General features: G+C 41.6%; 1 protein-coding gene across 2 annotated transcripts in view; it reads left to right on the plus strand.

Annotated features, from left to right (window-relative positions):
- The window catches only part of XPO6 (exportin 6), a 92,004-nt gene that overhangs the window by 51,741 nt on the left and 22,072 nt on the right, over nucleotides 1-18,191 (plus strand). Inside the window, exons 9-12 of one of the 2 annotated variants that reach the window (XM_037507381.2) lie at nucleotides 1,992-2,101; nucleotides 12,752-12,860; nucleotides 14,258-14,350; nucleotides 15,468-15,537. In XM_037507381.2, the coding sequence (XP_037363278.1) occupies nucleotides 1,992-2,101; nucleotides 12,752-12,860; nucleotides 14,258-14,350; nucleotides 15,468-15,537 (382 nt within the window). The remainder of the gene's footprint in view (nucleotides 1-1,991; nucleotides 2,102-12,751; nucleotides 12,861-14,257; nucleotides 14,351-15,467; nucleotides 15,538-18,191) is intronic. The other variant, XM_037507382.2, reaches the window with a different exon arrangement.

Below are 18,191 nucleotides of genomic sequence, written 5' to 3' on the forward strand. Positions count from 1 at the left end.
TTGATTCTCTGTAAAGTGGAAAGTGTGTCTTTGCTCTTGTCCAGAGGGGCGTTATGAGTATATTCTCAATATTTTTGCCTTTCACTTCTAAAAGTCATAGAAGTTTTACTACCAGTAAACATTTTGAAAGAACAGTAGTAAGACAAAGATGGTATTAGTACCTTTAACCATTTTCTCTCTTCTGTTTCTTTACCTGCATTTCTTTCACCACCTAGGACTAACGGATGTCCCTTGAACCACTAATACTCACCAGATATTTGTCTGTGAGGGTTCTGAGGAGTTGAATGACTCCCAAAGTGTAGTTGGCCTCTCGTCTTTGTGACCCTAACATCTGTGCCCACTGTGATTGATGCTGAGGCCGGTCTTGTGCAGCGCACAGGGCCGCACAGCGCGGCTGCAGATGTGGATGCGAATGTGGTGTTTCAGGTCCTGCAGAAGCTTCCCCCCAGCTTTCCCCCAGCTTTGTGCTGCATAGTAACTCCTCCATTCAGGGCCTGGGAGGATGTGTGTAATTGCCAAGTACTTTGATAACAGCTGTGTATGTGGTGCACTTTTGCAAAGCATCTGCTCAGTTATGTTCTTTGGGGCAACTGGTGCGTCTTTTCAAATGGGGGAAGGATGACGAGGTGACGACTGAGAGGTAAACTCAGCAAGTAGAAGTCAGGACAAGGCTGCACCTGCTAACCATGCAAGCTAAGGCCTGTCCACCAGCTTCCTGTATTATTTCCACATGGCTTATTTTTTTCTTGCTGTTCTCTGGCTCATCTCATGTCATGGACATCCTGAGTTTTGTGAACTTTCAAGTGGTGACAGGAAGTGGTCATTCTGTTTTCTGAGGAAGCTTTGTCAGTGGTCCTGACTGAGCTATAGAAGTCTTGCTCTAGGGCTTCCCTGTGGGTTTTGAGGTTGAAGTCTGCTCCATTTTTAAACTTGCAGTTTTCTGTCTGAGACACGGCCTGGGTACAGAACTCCTTCCCACTGCTTGTTACTACTCATGTTAGTTATTCCTTGGACAAATTCCACTTACACCATTGTAAGCTTGTGAATTTCTCTGGATTATAAAAGGAAGAAAGCCGATCTAAGATGATGATCATATTGTGGCTATGCTCATACCACCCCAGTGTGTGGTTCAATAAAGCAATCATAACTATAACCAGAGAGTTCTTAGAGTAGCAGAAATTTTAGTTGCTATATAAGGAGTTTGGTGGGGGGGGCACTGATGAAAACTGAATATGTATTGGAAGGACTGGATGTGGGAGAACATTGAGCTTAGATTTTGCTTGAAATGAAAATCTCAAGACTCTTGGGTAGGTTAATCAGTGCAATGGTCCAGGCCTAGCACCCTCAAAGAATTGGCTTTTTTCGTCTCTTTCTGTCTTTATCAGCAGTTGGTTAGAGGTTGCTCTAGCCTTTTTGACACCCCTACTTTTGCAGATAAGATAATGCCCAAGAGTTAGAATTAACAAGCTCCTTTTCAATCTGTTATATAAGAAACTGCAAATGTCACTTCATGTTCAAATGTGTAAAACTTGTCTCCTTTGGAGTCACTGAAACTTATTTTAGGTTTTGTAATGGCATATATTGGAAAGCACGTCGGCCGAGGGCAAAGGAACCTGCTCCTCCTCCTTGTCTTGAATTATATTTCTGGATCTGTTTCTTTCTCTGTAGAACAGATTTGAGTTGATGATCTGTAAGAGCCCCCTCCATCACAGTCTCATATTTTAAAATAGCTGTCAGCTTGGCTTATTTTGTAACTCAGTTTATTCTGCCTCCTGTCTCCCTACTGATGTGTTCCCTGGTACCCCTTGTCTTGTTATGTTCAACAGGCTCGGTTTGAGCACCCAATAAGATACCAGTTGTGGTCCGCAGGAAGGTAGGGGAACCTAGGCTGATGGTTTTACCATTCTAGGGGACATCAGCACTGGTGGGTGTGTCTCTAAGGAGGAGATGCACCAAGTAATCTCATGTCTGCCTTTCTTTTTGTGCCCTAGCCTACACATGAAGGTTACTTCTCTTGTTTGGATATCTGGACGCTCTTTTTGGACTATCTGACAAGTAAAATTAAAAGTCGTCTTGGAGACAAGGAAGCAGTTCTCAACAGGTAAGTTCCAGAAACAATGATTACTAAAGGTAGAGTTTTGCCAGTTTTTTTGTGACTAAAAGGTCACAAGAAATTTCCAGTGAAAGCCAGAAACTTCCAGTGAAAATGAGTCATGTAAGTTGGTTAGGAAGTTAATGCCAATGAGCATTTTCCTCTCCTTTTTCCTCATATATCTTGTTTTCTTAAGACTTTTTCTGATTATAAAAGTAATATATATTATTGATTTTTTTTTTTTAATGTATAATGTTTGTGTGTGTTTTTAATGGCCCTTACTTTGGAAATACAGACTGAAGTGTGTATTGCATGAAACAATACAACATTTGGTATTTGTTTTAAAATAATTCACTGGGAAGGGACAAAGGGTTGGCTTATAGAAGGGACAGAATTGGCCAGGTGTTTATATTGATATTGAACTTAGTTAATAGGAACTTGGGATTCATTATATTCTTTTATATGTGTTCAGAAATTCACAAAGAAATAATTGTTATGAAAAGAAAGTATTTTACAAACTAGGAAAATATAGAGAATAATCCCACCATTCAAAGATAGTTATTTTTTATAAACCAACATTATTACCTCATTAAAAAATACAACACTGTGTTATGAAGGGCACAGGTTCACAGCTCTTCAGCTGTCCTATTTCACATCAGGACCATCACCACAGCACCGGCAGTTCTCCACCGTAGTACCCTGGGTCTCCTCCCCGCCCGACTAGGCCCCACCCTCCCTCCCCAGTAGCCTCAGTTCTGCATTTTGATTTCTACGGTTTGTTTTGGTTTAGTTTTGTCTGTTTCTTTATTGTATTTGTGACATAAATTCCCCCCCCCCCCATATGTTCATCAAGTCTGTTTACCTTGCTTACAAACAGAAAGTATGTTTCCTGTATACTGTGGTCATTACTGAAATGAAGTAAGCGAATGTACCTGGACTGCTTGGCACATACAGATGCTCAGTAAATGACATCAGTGGTGGGTGGTAAAGACAGCGAGTGCCCCTTCCCAAGGAATGTACCCCATGGAGGTGGAGAGGAGAATGCCCTCCTCAGAAAAGTCGTATTAAACCACTAAAACCTTTCTTAGCTGAAAAAGTTTCCAGCTAAGTTTCTTAGCTGGAAAAGTTGGATTAAACTGCTAAAACCTTTCTTAGCTGGGCAGCCTAGAGGCCTTTAGCCCACCTATAGAATGTTGACCTGCCCCTTCAGGTGTGTGTCACCTGGCATCACGGTTGTCAGTCATTCTGGATAACCACATTAAACACTATGGATTTTTTTTTTAAGATTTATTTATTTATGCATACAAGAGCTGGGGTACAGGCCAGAGGTGCGGTGGGGGGTGGGGGGTGGTGAGAGGATTCACCAGAGACAGAGTGGGGAACAGAATAGGCAGATTGACTGAAGTGTGTTTTTTAAAATGTTAAACAGAATATTTAGTACTTTTGTTCCCAAACATTATTTTTATGATTGCAAAATAACTTCCAGGTTGCTATGGTGTTAGGTCAAATGTGGTTATGGGTAGTTTATTCATGTGTCAGAAACCTTATGACACACTGGTAGATCCTGTTTTTGGCCACTTTTGCCAATTTTCAGTAATTGTGTTTTTGAATGAGATTCTTCAAAGAAAAAGCACATCATCAAATTATCTTGTCTGCCCAATAGTCATGTCCTTTGGTTTTGCAGCTGTGCCCATTTTGCTACATTTAGTGGCAGATATTCTTCACACCTCAGGCTTGTTAGAAGAATTAACTGAGGAGGGGCCTCCCCGGTGGCGCAGCGGTTGAGCGCTGGGTTGGGAAGCTGCCGGCAGTCTCTGCAGCGCCGGTTCAATCCCCGGCTGCTCCCCGGCCTCGGGAGGAGGGTCCCACATGGCGCGCAGACCTCTCCTGCCGCCCGCTGCTCCCCTCAGCAGTGTACTTCAGTCCTTCTGCCTGCTCTGTTCCCCGCTCTGGCTCTGGTGAATTCTCTCTCCCTCCCGCGCTTCTAACTGTACCCAGTGCTTGTATGTATCAATCAATCAATCAATAAATAAATCTTAAAAAAAAAAAAAAAAAAAAAAGAATTAACTGAGGAAATGATTTCTGTGAAAATGCTTTTTAAAACATGTTATAAATGTGCTTTAGATGTGGAGAAAATGGTTTCATTGAGAAAATATACAGCAGATTATTAATATTAAGTAAACACTTATGCAGAATATTATAACACTAGAAGGAACAATGGTGTGGAAAATTTAAATTCCTTTTCTGCATGTGGCAGCAGTTTCACTTTAGTCAAGTTTTGTGCTGATTATATTTCCTCTTGCGAAATGAATATATTAGTAGCATTCTTGCAGTATAACTGTGATTCAAGGAAATCGTGCACATAAAGTACATGGCACAGTGTCTGACGTGTACCCAGTATGCCGTGAATGGGCATAGTGGTGACAGCCACAGTAGCAAATAGAAGATGCTGCTGCTGTTTGACTGTGGTGGTGGCCATGGGGTTACGTGACAAGGGTCCCTGGGCAGCCTAGAGGCCTTTAGCCCACCTATAGATGTTGACCTGCAGGTGTCTGTCACCTGGCATCACGGTTGTCAGTCATTCTGGAGAACCACATTAAACACTATGGATTTTTTTTTTTTTAAAGATTTATTTATGCACACAAGAGCTGGTGTACAGGCCGGAGATGGGGGCGGGGGGGGGGTGTTGAGAATATTCACCAGAGACAGAGTGGGGAGCAGAACAGGCAGACTGACTGAAATACACTGCTGTGAGGGGAGCAGCAGGCGAGTCAGGAGAGGTCTGCTGCACCATGTGGGTTGCTCCCTGGCCAGCCGGGGAGCGAACTCATGCAGTAGAGGCTGTGGATTGCTTCATAGTGCAGTGCTTAACCCCTTGCGCCACCAGGGAGGCCCAACACTATGGATTTTTATTGTTGATCATTTAATTATCTTTTCTAAATGAAGCTTCCTAGTTTTTCATGATTAAAAAAATTACACTTTTATGCTTTTGAAAAATCAAACAAACTTTCAAAGCTGTGTTGTAGTTTTGCTGTTAGATAGTGACCATCATTCTGGGGAACTGCTTGTTGATCAGACACCCCCTAGTGGTTTAGGGTGATAGACGTCAAAGAAGGGTGTTGAAGTAGTCCACAGGGGTGCCTGAAGATAATTGTTGAACTTATTTATGTTTCCTTTCGCCTCTTACATTATTTATACACCTATGTGCCCAAAAGTTTTTAAATGCAAGTTTGACAAACACAGCTCTAGGTTATGTGAGATCCCAGTACAAAGATGCTATTTTGCAGAAGCAGCTGATAGAGAACATTGCCTACTGATAATCACCACATTCATTTTAACTAAGAGCATGTAAATGTGATCAAATGTTTTTCAACTGGTAATGTATATGTGAAAGAAGCTGGGGTACTTTTGGAATCACACTTGTGATTTGAGGCAGAATTTCAGAAGCAACTTGCAGGAAGTAGACAAGAATGTTTTCTTGGTGTCTTAAATGGGAAACGTAGGTGTGGTTAAGTCACAGAGGCAGCACTCAGTTCCTGTCCCTTGTGGTTTAAAGGTTTTGCATCATTCATCACAACAAAGTGGTAGGCATTGTAGCCTACAAATTTAGAAGCACAAATGTACATGGATTTATTTTTGATCTTAGAAGTTTGGAAATTTGGAGCTCAGCATGTTCCTTGCTCAGTGAGATTGTTCAAGAGTTTCTTGATCAGAACTGGTGAGAACTTAGAAAACTTGAGTCCCAGTGTTAGTGGAATAAGTTGTCTGTAACATAACTAGTTGAACAAAATTGTAGATGAGGTTCATTGTCCAAATTTGCCATTGTGGAAGGACCTGAATTTCAGCCTCCTTTTCCTCATTTATACTTTGGGGATGGCTGTGCTATTTCATAAGATGTTAAGAAAATTAAATAAACCAGTGTGTGTATCATACCTGACTGACAGCAGGTGCTCAATAATAAGTTATCTCTTCTCTCATTTCTCTTAGTGCTTGCCAATGTGAAGGGAGCCATTGTGTAAAAGCTTATTTTTGTGGGAAGATGGGGGATGCCTAAATTGAGTTAAGCAACCTAAAATCATTGAGTCATGTCCTGTGAACCCCTTTGTTGCAAGAATGCTGGCAAGTGCTGGCAACTAACCAGCATGGGGATTCTGGGTGACATGAGATTGGACTGTAAACAGTTGTGGGTGAGTGTGGGAATGTTGTTGCTTTATTCCCCAACTGAGTGGGTTATCTGCTTAATAAAGAGGAAGTGCTGTAATGACACAAGACATTTTGAAACGACTGGTAGTTGTTTCAAATATATAACTAGATTTATATAAGGGCTCCCAAAGCTTTCTAGTTTCCGCTAAGAGAAATTCATGCCTTTGACTATCCCAGAGGGCAAATGAACAGGGTCTTAGTTATTGCATTAGTTGAAAAAGCTATCCAGGGCTATGCTTCAGTCCTTTGTAGTTATCTGGCTTGGGTTTTGTTTGTCACATGCGTATTTATTCATTTTCTTGTTTATTGTCCTTCATCCATATGTATTTATTGGGCCCCAACTATGTAATTGCCTTACATGTGTGATTTCATGAAGTTTGTAGAACTTGTGAGGTCTGTAGGTTTTTCTCCATTGTCTGTGGTTCAGGCGGTACAAATGAGAAAGGGGAGAAGTTGGACAAAGAATGGGTTTATCTGTAGTCCTCATCTGTTGTTATCTCAGTATTCCCATTTTACTTTTCTAGTAAATGCTGTAAGTTTGTCTCTAAGCACTGCTTTAGCGTAATCCATAAAATTTTAGTATTTTAATATTAAGTACTTTGTTTTTTTTCTTGATATTTTCTTTGTGTTGTTTAATTGCCAAATATTTGGAGATTTTCCATTTGTCTTGCTTCGATTTTAGTCTGTTTTGATCTGCAAATATAGTTTGTGTGATTTTTAATTCTTTCCAATTTGTTAAGGTTTGTTTTATGCCCTCTTGGTAAATGTTCACTATACACTTGAAAAGAGTATTCTGCTGTTGTTGGGTGGAGTGCTCTGTACATGTTGGTTAGGTTAGGTTGGTTGATAGAACAAGCAGGATAAAGACAACATACATAATACTGTCAGTTACTGAGAGAGGTAGACTCTCACAGTATAATAGTGGGTTTGTCGATTTCCTTCAATTCTGTCAGTTTCTGCTTCATTTAGTTGTCCTTTTCAATGTATCTAATGAGCATTTATATGAAAAATTTTTAGTGGTTACTCTGGATATTAGCATTTTTATACTTTTAACATTAACATTTTACCACTTTAAGTAGAATGTAGAAATCTTACCACCATGATAGGTTATTTTAGCTTCCTTTCTTTCTGTTGAGGTTGCCATGTTTTATATCTATGTATATTGAAAGCCCCATCAGACAAAGTTCTCTTTTTCCTTTCATCTATCATTCATATCTTAAAATATCTTAATAGGAAAGAAAAGTGTATTATGTTTACTCATACATTTGCCATTTATCTTGGTTTTCCATTATTCTTGGAATTCGAGGTTATTTCTCATTATCATTTACCTTGTGTATGAATGAGCTCAGGCTGCCATAACAAAATACTGCAGTTCTGAGACTGGAAGTCACAGACCAAGGTGCTGACAGATTTGGTTTCCAGCAAGGACTCTCTTTGTGGCTTGCAGATGATGCTTTTTCTATGTCTTCCTCATGTAGCCTTTCTTCTGTGTATGTGCGGTGAGAGGGGTGAGGGGAGCTTGCATGCACATGCACCTGTGCACACACACACGTGTTACACACTCTTGTGTTTCTTCCTTTTCTACAAGTCCTATGAATTAGACCCTTACCCATGTGCCCTCATTTAATCGTCATAACCTTTTAACAGTCCTAGGACAGTAAAATGGGAATACTGATATAACGATGGGTGAGGACTACAGGAAGCAGCACCATACCTAGGTATAGAGGTAAAATCTAGATCAGAGGAATGGGCCTCCTCTCCAAATATAGTCAAGCTGGGGGTTAGCGCTTCAACATAGGGATTTTTCAACATAGGGATTTTTGAGGGTATACAGTTTAGTTCATAACACCTTTTATCTGAAGAACTTCATGGAGGATGGTTATAATACCTGGTTTAAAAGTTCCAGCATTTGTCTTCTTGAGGTTGGCATCTGTTGATGGGCATTCTTTTGAGAAATGATCTGTATCTCCTCATTTTTGTATGTCAGCTGATTTTTTGGATTCTTTTAGCTGTTTGTTCTGCCAACCTTTTGGTATGGCTTCCACCTTCAGCCATCTTATGGTCAGAGATGTATGTTGGATCTGTAAACATCACATCAATTTAAAGCAGCACAAGTGAGAAAGGAGAGAAGTTGGACAAAGGAAGGTTTCCCTGAAACTCCACCCTTCTTTTAATATACCTTTGACCCACACCTTACCTGCAAGGGATGCTGGGAAATGTAGTCTTCATTTAGCCTCTTGCCCAGTGTTCTCTTAAGGAAGAAGAAGGGAAGAATGGCCCCCAGAGTCTGCCCATCCATATATTATTCCTGGCCGTTCTCACCCAACACTTTGGGAGGTCAGTTATCTAAGTGCGCTTTTGCTTGGTTGGGTTTTATATTCTAGCGGTAGGGTTTTGTTGTTTGGGTTTTTTTTTTTTTTTTTGGATTTGTTTAATAGCCAGAGTTGTCAAATGCCAGTAAGGATTTTATTTATTTATATATTTTTAAAGATATATTTTTACTTATTTGTGCATGGAAGAACTGGGGTGTAGGCCAGAGGTGTGGGGGGTGAGAGGATTTACCAGAGACAGAGTGGGGAGCAGAACAGGTGGATCTTGCCACGGACCAGCACAGCAGTAGACGATGAGGCCGTCTCAGGGTTGAGAGACTGCGCAGGGTGGTCAGGGATTCGGTTAAAGAAATGACAAACAGACACACTTCAAGAAAGTGTAAATCTGAGTGCAATTTTATTTGAGTCGGTGGTCAGTATATATATGTTTTTTCCAAAGGCATAGGAACAGTGAACATCAAAGAAATTAGTTTGCTCATAGGTTTAGCTTATCATTGACAGGGCAGTGATTTATGTCCACAATACATCTGGACCTAGCTGCATTCCTAAGTAGACAGGTTATTAACTCTTTCTGTATTCTTGTACTAATTACTACTACTATTACCTACTTATGTTTACTCATAATTAATTGTCATAGGTAAATTTATATTATAATGCAGTTAATATCAAAGGTACTAAAGTTAAGCATATAACAGAAAGATTATTAAACTAACAATTCTATTATAACACAGTGTTTAGTAATGTTTCATTTGCATTAGCCTAATTATTAAATTACGTATGTTTTTTAATTAACAATCAATGACCAGAAAAAGGAAAGATTTTAGAAAGACAGTTGTAGCAGAATAAAGTTTGTGGGCCTTGAGAAAGCGAGATAAGGTTCCAGGTGGTCAGCATTTCTTTTAATCATCTTTGTGGCAGCTTCTGGTGGTCGTTATCTCTTGGCAGGCATTCGGCTTCTCTGCATCTTAGGGAGTTTGCTGTTCTCCCCCTGCGCGCATGGTTCCTTGCCCACGCCGGACCTCAGGGACCATGGCAAAAGCCATTAGCCCTGAGGGTCACTGCAGGGGGAGGTGCAGCAGATCTACTGAGTGCACTGCTGAGGGGAGCAGTGGGCGAGACAGGAGAGATCTGCTGCACCATGTGAGTCACCTCCCTGGCTGGGGATTGAACTCAGGCTGCAGTGACTGGTGATAGATTGATAGTGCTTAGACTTTAATGCTTGCCCCCTAAGGGAGGTCTCTGCCAGTAAGGATTTTAGGTCTAATTTAGGGTTATTCTTTGCACACTTAAGTCTGAAAACTCCCTTTTATCAATAGCTCAATAAGACTTTTTAATAGATGACAGAATTTCATCTGCCTTTGGCCTGAAATGGATCCCCCCTCCCCAACAATATTGAGAAAACGTTTGTTTCATCATAGCAATTTATGGCATGAAACTTCTGTAATGTTAGGAATTTATGTTGTGAGCCAATGGCAAATAGAAACTCCAGACTAAAGTGTTTGATCATACCTTTCTGAAGTCTACTGAAGTGGGGTTTTGACTCTATTGGTAATATTCACCATAGATGTTGCATTTTTTTTTTAAAAAGATTTATTTATTTTTATACAAGAGCTGGGGTACAGGCCAGAGGTGCGGGAGGGTGAGCGGATTCACCAGAGACAGAGTGGGGAACAGAACAGGCAGATGACAGAAATAAACTGCTGAGGGGAGCAGCGGGCGTAACAGGAGAGGTCTGCAGCACTATGTGGGATTCTCGCCGGCCAGCCGGGATTGAACTCACACTGCTGAGGCTGTGGACAGCTTCACAGCACGGCGCTCAACCTGCTGCACCACTGGGGAGGCCCCAGATGTTGCATATAATGAGTTTTCCCTGCCAGCATTCTTTCCTGGTCATGTTCAATTGCAGTCTAGTTTAGGTTAAGTCATCTGCAAACACTGAAGGACTCACTTTTGGGGGAAGGGGTGGGCAGTGCCTTTGACAAAAAATGAGCTGTTGTGCTCACCAAATTCTGAAATGTGATGGTTCAGGAGGATTTTTAAATAGCTCTTATCCTGTCTCTGCAGAGTCTCATCATGTGGATTGTAATCCTCAGACTGGAATGGATTGTATCTGATCTTGGCATTGGGTACCTTTTAGTTCTGGTTATCTTCTTGTTTTCGTTTTCACTTGTATTAGATTCAGTGACTTACTGAGGGTCTTGTCAGGAAAACATACCACTCATAATTATTTTAGGAATGCAGGGTAGGAAATCGATAAAGCAGATTTTGATGACTTGAAAGTAAGATGGGTATACTGAGATAAGAACGGAAGAGGACTACAGGAAGCAACTCCAATCTTTAGAGCTAGTGGTGACAAAGGAAAGAGGTAAAATCTAGAAGATCAGAGGAATGGGACTCCTGTAGCGAGTGTTCTCATCCCTGAAGGTTGGGCACCAACCAACTGCCTCAGGAGCTCAGAGGAGGTGCCCCATGTTGCTGGGATGCATACTTTTGAGGAGGAAAGTAACCTGGCCATGGCCAGCACCTCTGAAGAGTGCACCTTGAGACCGGTTCGGGGCATGTGGAGCAAAGCTAGAACATGAACCAATGTGGAGCAAAGCTAGAACATGAACCAATTATTACTACCAGGTGACTTTTGTTGTGGCAACACTGCTGGGACAGCAAGCCCATGGAAAGAATAGACTCCTCGTGCCTTCTTGTCTCCCTCCAGTACCCCTGTTGACAGCACCCCTGTGACAGCTGCCTCACCACGTGCTTTGTGTGGTCTTGGCCCCAAGTTGTGTAGAGGAGATTGGCACTGGGAGCTGAATAACCAGCTTGGGTGGTTCGCTTTGTGAGTGGGAGCAGTCCCTGAACTTATCATAAACATCTCAGGACGGGCAGATATTTAGGCAAGAAGTTTGCCCTTGTGGTAGCAACTGTCACGTGTAACTTGGTGTCTTCTGCGTTAGGTTCTTATCACATATGGGAAATAACCAAACCTGGGGCTGCAAATGTTTCTTTTAGGAGTTATTAGATGGATCAAAGAGTTAGGGTTCCCAGGCCTTTTCCATTTCCTCTTGTAGGTGGTGTTTTTTTTTTTTTTTTTTTTTTTTTGTGGGACCCTTGCCTGCGGCCAGGGAACGAACCGGCGCTGCAGAGGCTGTGGGCAGCCTTGCAGCCCAGCGCTCAACTGCTGCGCCACCAGGGGAGACCCTCCTCTTTTAGGTTTTAAGTCTTGACTAGAGATTAGGTTTTGGGGCGGGGGTTGGGGAGACTCAGAGTCCATAGGCACTTTACATGTAGAGAGAAGAACATGGGGTATTGAGTTAGGGAGCCCTGGGTTCAAGCCAGCTAGCTTTGGGAGCATGGGCAGTTTATAGTGTTCTCACCAGAAAATCACCCATACCGCTGATCTCTTACAGTTGTTAACAGGATCGAATCATTGAGTTATTGATAGTTACATGTGGTACCTATAATATCTAGGGCCACCACTGAGAAAATAAGTATATAGTAAAAGAAATGACAAGAGAATTAAAATGGCACACTAGAAAATACCTTTAACACAAAAGAAGGCAATAAGGGAGAACAAAAGATATGCCATATAGACTACAAATAGGAAAGTGGTAGAAGTCCTTCTTTTCTTAGAACTGATAGAATTATATTAAATGTAAATTATTAAATTCTCCAGTTAAGAAGAAGAGATTGGCAGAATGAATTAGAAAATAAACACGATCCAATTATATGTTGTCTTAAGAGACTTACTTTAGTGCTAAAGACACACATAGGTTGAAAGTAAAAGGATGGAAAATGATCTTCTTTGTAAACAGTAAGCAGATGAGATGCATGGTAGTGGCTATCCTATTGTCATACAAAGCAGACTCTAAATCAAGAATTGTTAACAGAGACGAAGGAGGACATTGTACAATGATAAAGGGCCAGTCCATCTAGAAAATGTCAAATAAATATCCCTGCTACCATTCTGTGCACATATACCTGTCAACTGATAACTCAGTGGAATTTAGATGATTCTTGTATGTGATAATCCACCGTGGACACTATTATCCCTTCATAGTACAGGAACTCTTCAAAATCCTAGGCTAAAAGCCTGCTTTCACCTGATGTTGAATTTCTCCCTGCTACATAGGTACGAAGACGCCCTAGTTCTCTTGCTCACGGAGGTGTTGAACCGAATCCAGTTCAGATACAACCAGGCCCAGTTGGAGGAATTGGATGACGAGACTCTGGATGATGATGTAAGCCGCACATTGTAAACAACCTTGAATCGTTGTCCTGTTCTGGTCTGAATCAAAGTGCTGCATTTCAGACCTACAATATAAGCCTCCTGCTCTGGAGACTAGTTTTAAGCTAGAGTAGTGTTAAGGTTTGAGTTGTGCATTTGAAATTTATATCCTACGGGTCTCTTTGGGTTCATTCATTATTAAAAACAAAAACAAAAAACCCAAAAGCTTTACAGGCATTTTCACCCCTATGGACTAGAGTTGTAAGCAGAGAGATATGTGTATAGTGAAGAGTGATTTCATAAGAACTCTGTTCCTCCTGTTTCCCTTGCCTTGTACCTGCACTTCTGCTCCCTACTCTGGGCAACAAATAGAACCTAGCTAGGTGCTGGTGGAAGTAGTTAAAGGGACACTTAAGTATATTTTCTGAACTAATGTCTTTTAACATGTCTGGAGTTTACTGAGGCTTCTGTGCCCAACATTGTTAAGGAAAGTGTCTTTAAGGACACAACTCCAGTGTTTCTTTATCTGAAACACCATGCACTTTAAAATTTTCAAGTCATTGTTAGGGCTGTCAAAACAACAGTGACTGTGGCATGGTCAAGACCTTGAGGGTAGTGATGTTTGTGTTAGAAAGAGCCTGTACTTGGAACCAGATAGCCTGGATTTAAATCTTTTCAACTGTGGGCGTGAAGGAGGTAGAGGTTTAGGCATTGAATTTCTTTGAGCTTTAATTTCCTTATCTCTCAAAAGGACAGTAATTTGTTCTGAATCCTGTTGACAGTTAACTGTGGAGGAACTGACTGGCTGCATGCCTGGTACATAGTAGGCACTTAGTAGACTTGAGCTTCACTGGCTTACTATATGATTTAGGACAATGCTTCTCATTTCAGTGTGGACAGAACTGCTTGGACAGCTTGTAAAACAGGTTCTGACTCAGGACCTTTGGGGTGGGGCCACAGAATTTGCATTTCTTACCAGCTCCCTGAAGAGGCTGATGCTGCCTGTCTGGACCAGAGTTTGAGTGGCACTGATGTAGTCAGTTGTCCTGTGGGAGCCTAGTGATGGATTGCTTCAGGAGGTGATGGGGGACCAGTTCCCACCGCTGGGATGATGGAAAGGGACGGGAGAATTTCACAAGTGACTTTTTAAATCTGTATTCCTGTGAGCCAATGGGAGAAAAGTTCATCATTCTATCTGAGGAAATCATTTTTTATAAAATGAATTCATTGGATTAAAAAGTCTATTCCAGCATGGCCCTTTTGAAATACCAAATAACCTGGTTCGGTCATTTTCATTTTCATTTCTTCAAAATTGTATGTCAGAGTTGACTTGAGGCAGAGGGTAGATTGGCAGGGATGACAACAAGGCCCCTGTCTAGGAGAGCTGATCCTTCTGTGTTTCCCCCACAGCAGCAGACAGAGTGGCAGCGGTACTTACGCCAGAGCTTGGAGGTAGTGGCTAAAGTGATGGAGCTTCTTCCCACACACGCCTTCTCAACACTGGTAACTCACCATTTGGAAGGGAATAAAGAACCTTATTTCCCTGTACATGTAGCTTGAGCAGTAAGGCTTTCTTGCTTACCGTTATTATAAAGTGTATGTATTTTAAACAGAATAATAATTACCATAATAGACCCTCAGATTTCACAAATGCTGACGTTTTCCTAAATATTTTAAGTCAACTTTTGGAAGCCCTGTTCTTTCTTAAACTCTTGGATATAATGCGAGTCTTATTAATGCCTTCAAGCCTTCCTCAGTAGCTTGAAAATGGCCAGGCCAAGTAGAGAATTTGTTTATAAAAGTTACATTAGTAAAAATTTTTAAAAATTACATTTAAAAAATAACCTTTGTAAAGCTCACTCAGTAAATTGCGAGTACTCTGCCTGTTTGTTACTATAATTGTTAGTCACAAGGACTTATTTGATTCACTAAGTGGCACAAGGGTGCTTGTTATATGAGGAGATCTCATTGAGCCCGTCTCTTCTTCAAAGGCAAGATAATTTATTGGGGTCTGCTTTGCATTACCCAAACCAACTGTGTCTTCTGTTCTTTTATGAAAGTGACATTTTATTTTGCCATCTGTTTTGCTTAGTGACCAGTCACATAAAAGTGTCTTTACAGTGAGTTAATACCTTTAGAGAGAAAAGATACAACTCTGGTTAAAAGGTCTGTCTGCTCAGTGTGTTATTGGCCCCTCTTTTCCCTTTCCCCAGCATTTCAATAGGAACAGCTGATACTTCTCAAGGGTGGATTTGAAGGGAGATAGGCCTTGCCTCAGAGCTCTGAAAGGTGTCGGTCATCTTGGGGCTCGATGGCCTCTTTTAGGAACCTAACTTATCACCCCAGCACCCACTGCTCTGTTTAAAAACAAAAAGCATCAAACTGACAAGCTGTTTTCTTTCTTATTTCAAATATAATTTGTAGATATTGTTGGGAGCACAGGGGTGGTGGGCTGTTGAAGGGGGCATTCCTTTATGGTGGCGTGTAAAGGTTCCCAGAGAAAAGATTTTTTTTTAATCCCATCCCTTCTTGCCCATAGGTATTTATAATATTTTAGTGTTAAAATGTTATAAAATTCACATTTATGTTTTTTCTTTAATCTTTGTTTCTTTGTTTTCAGTTCCCAGTTCTTCAGGACAATTTAGAAGTTTATCTGGGGTTACAGCAGTTTATAGTTACTTCAGGGTCAGGTAAACTGGTTTTTATTTTCTAATTTAACCTATGTTAAAAAAAAGTGGACTGTATTTAATTATTGCTTCTTTGCTGTCAGAACATGATTTCTCCTCTGCCACCTCTTTGCTGTTCCATCTCTCCCCACTTCTAAACAGGGAAGATTTAAAAAAAAAAAACATGAAAAGGAGCCGTGGGGGATGTCCAAGATGGGTTTTGCCAGTGTATTCGAAGCGTGGTCTCCGTGAGCGAGGAAGAAAACTAATTTAGATCAGTGAGGTAGGACTTCATGACGACCTAGGAAATAGGACTATTTCCTCCTGTCCCCTAGACCAGCAAGTGCGCTAGAGAAGAAGATGGCCTGGGACTTGCGGTGCTGTGGGCTTCTTTGCTTTTTAGAGTCAGGAGGATAGAGAGCACCCCCAGAGCAGGGGAGTCATGGCTGGAGAGGCAGCTAAGGAGTAATTGTTAATGGCCTGTGACAGGCTCTAACTTACAGCTATTTGGAAAGGCATTGGGGTGCCATTTACAGATTGTGTCTGCTTGGGGTTTCAAACTGACATTATTTTTTTTGTTGTTGTTAATAATCTTGTTTTTATTTTTTTAGTGAGGATAGCCTCCATTTAAAAAAAAAACTTATTATAAGCCAGGCACTGTGTTTGTTACTTAATTTAGCTGTCTTGTGAGGCCTAAGTACTAATATCAATGTGTTGTCCCAATTTTACAAAAGAGGGGATTGATGTTCAGAGATGTGTTTACCCAAGGCCCCATAATGCTAGTCCCAAGGTATAATGAGAATGATAAAAAAAAAGAAAGTCGGATTGGGCCTCCCCGGTGGCGCAGCGGTTGAGTGCTGGGTTGTGAAGCTGCCCGCGGCCTCTGTGGCGCCAGTTCGATCCCCGGCTGTTCCCTGGCCACCGGAGGAGGGTCCCACATGGCGCGCAGACCTCTCCTGCCGCCCGCTGCTCCCCTCAGCAGTGTACTTCGGTCCTTCTGCCTGCTCTGCTCCCCGCTCTGGTGCTCTGGTGAATTCTCTCACCCTCCCGCGCTTCTGACTGTACCCAGTGCTTGTATAAACAAAGCAAACAAACAAGCAAACAAACAAATAAATAAAAAAAAAGCCTCAAAAAAAAAAAAGTCGGATTAACTTAAATCTGACATTGATTTTGGCAGCTAAAAACACCAGAAACCTAATATTGTTCTTGCAAAATGCACCTGTGCCTTGTGCATGTTGCCCCCGACCCCCAAATGTCCTCTAAGCGGTCATTTCACACTGCTCTTCTGTAGTGTTTTCCTTACAAGAGTTCTACCTGGGCCTAGCACACAGCTGCCCGGGGTGCAGCCGTCTCCTGGACCACCTTGTTATTCATGGCAGAGCCTCTGTGGGAGACTCTTTCTGAAACTGCCCTTCTTGGTGGCCCATGACAACTTATTTCCATGACTATATTAGCTTCTAAGTAATCCACTGGGCCCCAGGAGGTTGATGGGACTGGGCATGCCTCAAGTACAGCCCTGGCTTTGTAGATTGGGTAAGAACAGCTTATACAAAACTGAACTTTAAAAAGACTTTTTCAAAGCAAACACCTGCAAAATAGTCTGTTATAACTACTGAAAAATCTTTTGACTGTGTACAAATGGCACAGAGGTTTCCAGAATCTATTCTTGGGAAAAATCATGCCCTGGTGGTCTCTCCCTTATTACATTCAAAGTAGAACATACGTGGAACCTTTAAGATACTATTCTTGATCTTAAAAAAAAAAAACCCAAGCATGCGCTCTCTCCTCCAAGAATTCACTCCTGTTTCCTTTTCTGCGTTGTAGCTGACTTACTGTGTCACACTGAGTTTGTCTCAGGTGAAGGTGAAAATCTGCACTGATTCTTAAATTCTTTTTCTGAGATGTAACAGCTAACTCAGAGCTTTCACATTTAAGAAGGATAATCTCATTTATTTTCCCCTAAATGAAATATTGTATATCTACTTTCACTGAAGTCCCATTTACTGGCAGTTTCAAAGTGCGCTGGAATTGCCCTTCAGGTCATTTGTAAATCTCATTCCTAGTACTGATCGTTGGTGTGTACTCCAGTAGCAAAACCTCTCAGACCAGAGAAATACTAGTTTCCTGTTCTAAATGAGCTTTCTTATCCATGACAAAGCATTCCCCCACCCCTTGGTGGCTCAAAAGCCAAGTTTCCAGTGCAAAGGCTATTAAAAAATGGAAACTCTCTGAGAACAATTTGTTCCCTGGTTCCCATGGCCACTTATCCCACAAGCAACCTCCACGCTATATTAGCACTATTGCCTCCTAACAGAAACCGGGTTTGCTTTCCCCATAGGTTTGCATTGACCTAGTTGGTCTTTAGTTCTTGGGTTGCCTCCGGAGCCTGTGTAGATGGGAATCAGTCTTGAGTCTTGCTTTCTTGTGGTGCTGGGATTGTGTATGGCAACAGGCCGTACAACTACAGGGATGTCACCAGCCCAGAAAGCCCCCTGCCTTTGTGTTAGAGCATACAAATCCAGAAGAGCTGTGTGTTCCTTACTGTTTACCTCCTATTGCTGATCTTCCTCTTCCATTTTAACAAAGTCCACAGCAAACACTGTATCTCAGGCCCAGCAGTGGCTTGCGCCACTCCTGCCCAGGGAAGCCACCCTTTGCTCTCATTGTCCATCCCTCCC

The sequence above is a fragment of the Talpa occidentalis genome, unplaced genomic scaffold (genome assembly GCF_014898055.3).
Source record: "Talpa occidentalis isolate TD23 unplaced genomic scaffold, MPIMG_talOcc4v2.1 talOcc4.12, whole genome shotgun sequence".
Lineage (NCBI taxonomy): Eukaryota > Metazoa > Chordata > Mammalia > Eulipotyphla > Talpidae > Talpa > Talpa occidentalis.